The 7,556-nt window shown below is 35.6% G+C and overlaps 1 protein-coding gene across 1 annotated transcript; it reads left to right on the forward strand.

Annotated features, from left to right (window-relative positions):
• The first annotated feature begins 122 nt into the window (after positions 1–122).
• On the forward strand, positions 123–2,565 carry LOC144700067 (translation initiation factor). The gene is made up of 6 exons (XM_078571450.1): positions 123–951; positions 1,118–1,215; positions 1,296–1,367; positions 1,863–1,987; positions 2,087–2,159; positions 2,258–2,565. The coding sequence occupies exons 1-6, from the start codon at positions 675–677 to the stop codon at positions 2,360–2,362; spliced, it is 750 nt and encodes a 249-aa protein (XP_078427576.1). The 5' UTR covers positions 123–674; the 3' UTR covers positions 2,363–2,565.
• The last annotated feature ends 4,991 nt before the right edge of the window (positions 2,566–7,556 follow it).

Genomic DNA, 7,556 nt, shown 5'->3' on the forward strand with positions numbered 1-7,556 from the left:
ATCAGGCGCTTGTGGTAAGTATTCTCTCTCTCTCTCTCTCTATTTATCTATCTATCTCTCTCTATCTTTTGGCCCATTCCACTCGATCAGGCGCTTGTGGTAAGTACTCTCTCTCTCTCTATTTATCTATCAATCTATCTATCTCTCTATCTTTTGGCCCATTAAACCAGATCAGCCGCTTGTGGTAAGCACGGTCTCTCTCTCTCTCTCTCTCTATATATATATATTTATCTATCTATCAATCTCTCTCTCTCTCTCTTGGCCCATTCAACCAGACCAGCCGCTTGTAGTAACTGGTAAGCACGGGACGGGACTTCTGTGGGACCTACCCACGCTGTCCTCTCGACGACTGAGCTACAACCCACGCTCTCTCTCTCTCTCTCTCTCTCTCTCTATCTATCTATCTATCTATCTATCTATCTATCTATCTATTTATCTATCAATCTATTTCTCTATCTATCTGTCAATCTATCTATGTACCCTCTGCTGCTGCTGAGAGCTGAGTCTGCTGATGCATTACTTGGTGGCGCTTGCTCCACGCTTTCTGCTTTCCCCGATCTGCAATTTTATCCATCTTTTAAGTTTTCAGCCGCTGGATGCGAAGAGTGATCTTGGGCTCATCCCGTTCTTAAGCTTCATCCTTCGATCTCCCGTCGTCGGAAGAGTTGGGTAAGATGGCGATGGCCGCGACGACGACAACAAAGGGTCTTACTCTGCTCCGGCCGAGTTCTTGCTTTGCCTCGCCGCTTCTATTTCCTTCTCGTTTTTCCGTTTCTACTTCTCCAGCCCGGCAGATCCGAATCCGTTGCAGCGCCGAGAAGGAATCCAACTTCGTCGAGATTCTCCCCGAGTGTGCCCCAGAAGAAGTTGAAGATGAATTTGGTAATGGAGAAACAGTTCTGTATTCAATCTCCCCTCTTCCCCTGCTGTTCCTCGCCGCGCTACCCGGAGGTGAGTCTTCATTTTAGCCTTTTGTCGAGCTATATTCGATTATACATTGGCCGAAAAACCCTCTTTTTTTCTAGTCTCAGTTTGTAATTCTCAAGTTCATGAGGATGACTGTTCTTCGTTGTTATCAATGGATCCTTTTGTTGTTCTTTTGGGTACGTTTCAACAGCCTCGGCGGTGAGATCAGCCTTTAGACCCTTTGTGGAGCTTGTGAAGACTTTGAATCTTCCTGACTGGTTGGTGCACTGGGGGCATCCGGGGAACATGGTGAGCTTCAAATCAAAGGGTTGTAAGATAAATAGATTTGCTTCTGATTCTTAAATTTTTTGGTCGTCTTTGCTCTCCAGGCTGTTGTTCTCTTTGCCATGGGAGGTTATGGAACGTACCTTGGTTTCCGGATTCGTTTCTCAGATGACGTTGTAAGTTTTGCTTATCTTGACGGTTATATAGCCGATGTACCTTATATATCGGGGTCGGCAAGATTCGATCAGATAAGCCTGATGAAAATCGGATCGGTTGAAAGAATGGGATCGATTGAATGGCCTTAATCATGATCGAATCTGCCGGGTTGGTGGATCTACTTGGCCAGATCAAGTCGACCTGTTCAGTCAAGAGGCTGTTTGATGATCGATCAGTCCATCCAATGGACCCATTGAGTGGGATGCGCCGTTGGAGAGAGGAATCTTTTTTGCATCCACATTTTTTTTCCTTAATCAACTTAGTCGTTGTAAAGATCGTCCTAGACAATAGGTTATTATTAGATGGAACCGATTAGCAAGAACCATTTCATCCGTTGATTCTTTTTCTTTATTTGATCGAGAATATATCAAACTGATCGACTGAACGCATCTATTAAAAAGATTCGATCGAGACGATCTGACCAAAGGCTAATACTTCTTTTTTATTATTTGAAGGAAGAGAAAGCCAAGGCCAAAGACCTCCACCCGAAGCTTCTTGGAGGCATGTTCTTTTTCTTTGCACTAGGAGCCACTGGAGGGGTCACATCCCTGCTCACATCAGACAAACCTATTCTGGAGAGGTAGCAGAGATCCTATGTTCTTTTTTCCTTCATTTCCGGGTAAATTATCGCAATTTAATTAAAATGTAAATATTTCTCTGTTTCTGCTTCATGTGGCAGCCCCCATGCCGTCACTGGTCTCATTGGATTGGCGCTTCTGACCATTCAAACGGTCTTGCCATCCTTATTCGAGGTACATGACCCGTTTCTAATTACTTGGTGAAAAATCATGGATTTTCCATTATCATAATTTGAACAAAATATCTAATTTTGAGTTCCTTCTTCTCACAGGGAAAACCCGAATTGAGGAATGTTCATGGGCTTCTGGGTAGCGGGATCATGGCTCTGTTCTTGGTTCATGCTGCTCTGGGCCTCCAGCTTGGTCTGAGTTATTGACCCATGAAAACGTTTCTGAACGAAGCTGGTATTTTAAAGAGGAATACGGAATGAAATCGAGAAGTATTGACTTGCTTGAGAATCTAGCAAGGTTTTTCAGCTTCCTGAGGAATAAAATATTCTAGGAGAATCGAAAACCACCTGCTTTTTAATGGAATACTTCAATTATTCGTATATCCATTAGAGAATATTTTTTTCTTTGATGTCTCAAGGAGGATTTGAAATGTCGGGCCTTGTTTGATAGCTAATTCACATTTGCAATCGCAGAGCGTAGGTGGCTAGCTGTTATATGAATACGGTGCTTTAACCGTAGACGCTTCTCCAGCTCAACTCTAGTTCTATTTTACTTCATTCCTACATATACCAAATAAAATTCACAGGGTGAAATATTTATGTCATTTTAATCTGGTTTCCCAGTGATTGTTAATGTTTAATAGTAATTTCCATGACGCATCATTGAATTTACCAACTTATTGTTTAGTGTGCAGTTTATTGTGACTGTGAAATTACGACTCTTTGTTTAAGGACGAAAGTGTATTGATAATAACACGTAGCTCAAATTATTGATTCATGAACTGGGAAAGAAGCAATGAAAAATTTTATGCTGAGTAATGTTCAAGTCTTTGCTATAGAGACTCAAAGTTGTCTTACATAAGACACCATGCAAGTGTTAAAATTTTAATCCATGGATTAGATCATAAATCCTGTAGGTTTCTTGGCAAAGGTATACGATATTTGGGTGTTGAAGATGCCTAAAATGGTGTAAATTTGGCTTGATCAGACTGAACATCTTTTCTGTATTTCTCTAGGTAAAAGGCAAAAGAGAAGTACCTGTTCAATTTCGATTCTTCCTTTATGGTTAGAGTGATAGGATATAAGAAAAATGCGAAGTTTAGGAGACTTGCTGTTCAATCCTACATAACAACCAATTCACAGAATCACAGCCACTAGAACATCACATTCCAAACTAGTAGGCTCACTCCCACGGTCACTACGGCCTAACTGACCCTCATATGAAGAAATGCAACGCAACCAATTGATTCTACAAATTAGGCAATCACATAACCTCCAAAAAAATACAAAGTATAATTTAACATATTTAAATACCATAAATTAGTTAGAAATTTTATGTACGATTGATTAGGGCATCTTCTCGTAAACAATTGGAAGGGATATTTGAATGACACTAGTGAATTTTACTGTTGTAGGATCTGAACTAAAATTAGGATGCATCTAATAGTCTGTCATATCATGATTTGGGATATAAATACATTTTAATAAATGGAATGCATTTTAGTTCTTGACTTGAATTGATTGTCTATTAATTCAAGTCAACTTTGAAGGATGAGTGAATGCAGTCTTACGATTTATTAAAGCTTTTATAAGTTCATATTAGATGAGTGCATGGAGTTTGAGAATACCCACGTTAGGATCCTAAATTTATATTTCGGTGGAAACAAATCAGGTCAGACCAATTCTCAACCTTCTTTATATGTAATTTGACAGTACTATCTCCTTTAATGATTGCTAAATAAAAATTTAGCCACTGTAACCCTCTTCCCCGAAAGACTAGTTACATATAATTAAAATTAAAAAATTATTAATTAATTCCACCAATTTCAGTATTAAATTATACTAAAATCTGATATATTGAATTATCATTATTATCCTATTTAATATAATGAATGAAAAGCTTTCATAAAAATCAGATAAATCAACATAAATAAAGGCATAATATAAAGAATGAAATACTTCATTAACTTGCCTTTATTTTCTATCAATATTTATCCAATCATATCCTTGGGCACTATAATTTACTTATATCAATATTAATAAAAAATGGTTATTGTAATATCCATTAAATTTATCACAAAACAATTCACTTAAACTAAGTCAAAGATATATGTATAACTGAGTTGCAATATGTAACACAAAAGATTTTATTGATGGTATAAAATGCATAGAATGCTTCTCAAATGGTTTGGTGGCACATTCCTTTAAATTTAATTGATAAAAAATCTTGAAATTTTTTGATTCAATTGTAAAAGTCCCATAAACCATGTTAAGACCAAAAGAAACACATCAGATGTATTAAATTAATAAAAAATAAATTAAATAACATAATAATAAAAATTCAAATAAAAATATCGTTTATCCTAATAACATATTAAATTATAACATAAGAGGTTTTGATAAATTGAAAAAATAATTTTCTTATTTAAGTTTTGTTGGTACGTTTTATCACAGTTTTAGGTATCTACTAGTATCACTGAGTTTTCCAAAATTAGTTGAGACCTGTCCTAGAATTTAATGAAAAGTGTGGTGTAGAATGAAGGGCCAATGTTTTTAAATCAATCTACCATGTTTAAGATGAATAAGTATTGATACAAGTATTTTTAGTACGTTGAATATGGTGCAATATTTACTATGCGATAAAATTGAATCAACTTGTAAGTTCAAAATTTTAAAGCGCATTTTGATGGATTTATGTGGCCTATAAGTCAATCGCTCTGCTATGTCTTTTTTATGTTTATTGAGATAAATTATTATTTATTTTTATTCTCATATAATGTTAATAATTAAAACCTTCAATAGGGGCAATGACTAAATGAATTATGACAATTTCATAGTAAGCTGATCATTAGCCTTTAAAGTTATGTTCTAAAAATACATATTCAAATGATACAGCAGAAAGATACCAAAATATCTGGATAGAATAGCACAATCCAGGCCATAAGTGTAGAAACATCAATAGTAGATAATGTGTGATTTTAAATAAAAGAGTTCATTAAATTGAACCATATGAATCCCTAAATGGTGATATACCTATCGATCAAGTTGATTTATGTGTCATTTTTCAGGTTTCCTTACATCAGAGACAAAAAATAAATCTTGTAGAGAGATGTTTGTGTTTTGATAATGAACTAAAAAAATGTTTGGAATCGTTTGATCAAGAGCTTACAGTTTCAAATCGAAATTGGTCTGGAAGAATTGAAATGGGATCAGCCACCCTTGATATAAGAGAAAACTGACTGAATGAATATTGTTGTTTGATGATTTCTTCATGGATGATGAATACATAGAATGAAGGATTATGATTTGATGTGTTTCCATACTCTTAATCCTTAGGGGAGTTTCATGAGAATGAAGGATTATACATACATGGTAATTGATGGTGGTCAACTTCCATTAAATAGTTGGCACGGTCTTTTGTACCTTCTAGGTTTCAAGGTATAGCTTGGCATGCCACAGGATGACAAATGAACTTATTGGGCTAAACCAATCCATACTTGACTAATCTATATATTGGATATAGTTCTTAAACAAATTTTATCAACACATGTTATTGGTTATTTAAATTATCAACTAGAAAGGTACATGGGCCTAGAGGTTCACACAAAAAATTTTTATTAGATTTCAACTGATATATTTACTATGGAGAGGTTTACATGAAAATGTATGATCCAATATAAAAGGCAAGCATTTGTATTTTAGAGATAATCATGCAAGTCCCACTTTGGCACCTCATCCTCTTTTCTCTTCAAGAGGTCTCCCTTCTCTCTTGTAAGAGACATTGGGTAAGGACATAGCAATGAACCTTGGATGTTTGGAGGCCATGTTTGTGAAGACATAGCAATGAGGTTTTACCTAACGAGGATGAATCAATACCTTGAGGGTAGACATCTGAACAGCTTAAAGAGACTCTATCAAGGAACATATAGTTTGCATGTTCAACTCTATAAAAGGTGATAACATCATCAACCTGTTGTTGGTTTCAGACCTTATGATTTGTCTTAGATTGATTTTATTCCATTGTATTAATAAATTTCAATCCAAGACTAAGCATAAGGTCTGAAACCAACAGCAGGTTGATGATGTTTGTGAAGAAATAGCAATGAGGTTTGACCTAGCGAGGATGACGTCGATACTCTAGAGGCTAGACATCTGAAAAGCTAATTAATAGGCATACATATAATGACATCATTTTATATGTATGTTTATTTCAACTTGATCAAAGACTGAAGATGGCCTATGGTTGCTTCGGTAGATATAGCTGGCCTGTGATTGTTGCCACAATTGTAATGCACCTATTTCAGTGGCTGGGATGTGGTTGCTACACAAAATTTTGTTCTATCTTCTCCAAAAAACAATTTCTAATTTCTGGAATTCTGAAAGACTCAAGGAAACCATTCTCATAAACTTGACCTAAAAGGTCAAGCATTAACATGGACTATGACATCTCTTTCAGAAAGTTGAGAGTTTCTTACATGCCGAAAATTTATGCACAAGCAATGAATAAAGACCATTTAGTAACCATGCAAGTCTATAATATTCATAAAAACCTGTAAAATGAGCTCAGATGCAAGGCTGAATTTTGATGTGTCAGAGGAACTGATGATTATAGTTAAAACAAAATCAATTGCCCAAGTTGTGCTGACTTCAAACTTGATATCTGATGCTTCAGAAGGTTGATTGATCTGAAAATTTGAGGGCTACTATCTTTCTCCCCTCTATCCCAACCATGACCTTTGATGCATAAGAGGATGCATTAAACAATGTAAAAAATAATTTTGAACTTTCTTCCTAAATTTGTTGCATTAGTGAAAGAGGGTGATTTGGAGATCCCTCAAGGTGTTCTTATAGTTATTTTTTATTGAAGGGAATACAAATAGAATAGGGGGATCATACCTGTATCTAAAAATCAATGAGGTCCTGGTACAGTAAAACGACCTAAGGTTTTCTTCCTTGCCTCACATTGTTTTTTGTTATTCATAACCATGTATCAAAGATCCATCCATTCTTCCATCAAATCATATACTGGATCCAAAGCTCTTCCATATCACCATTCCCCATCATATCATTATTCCTAAATTTACATGCCTATTTTATATCCATCTATATAAATATATCTATTCATATGTCTCTATCCTCTTTGTCATCCTTTCATGCGTCCTAAACTCCATTCTTCAAATATTTTTTTCTCATTATTTCTCAACATACTCAACCTCTATCTTCCATATTTCATATTAATCTTCATATTCTCCGTACATATTATCTATCATCTTCTCACCTCACCATTTCCATCTTCTCTCTATCTCTTACCTTAAAATTATCACTTCCCATTACATTTACTACAACCTAAATAGTATTTAATTCCTTACCAAAATTACCTATGGAGACAACCCTTATCCCT

The sequence above is a fragment of the Wolffia australiana genome, chromosome 2 (assembly GCF_029677425.1).
Source record: "Wolffia australiana isolate 7733 chromosome 2, ASM2967742v1".
Classification (NCBI taxonomy): Eukaryota; Viridiplantae; Streptophyta; class Magnoliopsida; order Alismatales; family Araceae; genus Wolffia; species Wolffia australiana.

Bases quoted from the DNA above. Each gene is read 5' to 3' on its own strand.
- LOC144700067 (XM_078571450.1), top strand. From the start codon at position 675: ATGGCGATGGCCGCGACGACGACAACAAAGGGTCTTACTCTGCTCCGG. The intron at 1,368-1,862 runs GTAAGTTTTGCT...TATTATTTGAAG, and splicing joins TTCGTTTCTCAGATGACGTT to GAAGAGAAAGCCAAGGCCAA. The intron at 1,988-2,086 runs GTAGCAGAGATC...TTCATGTGGCAG, and splicing joins GACAAACCTATTCTGGAGAG to CCCCCATGCCGTCACTGGTC.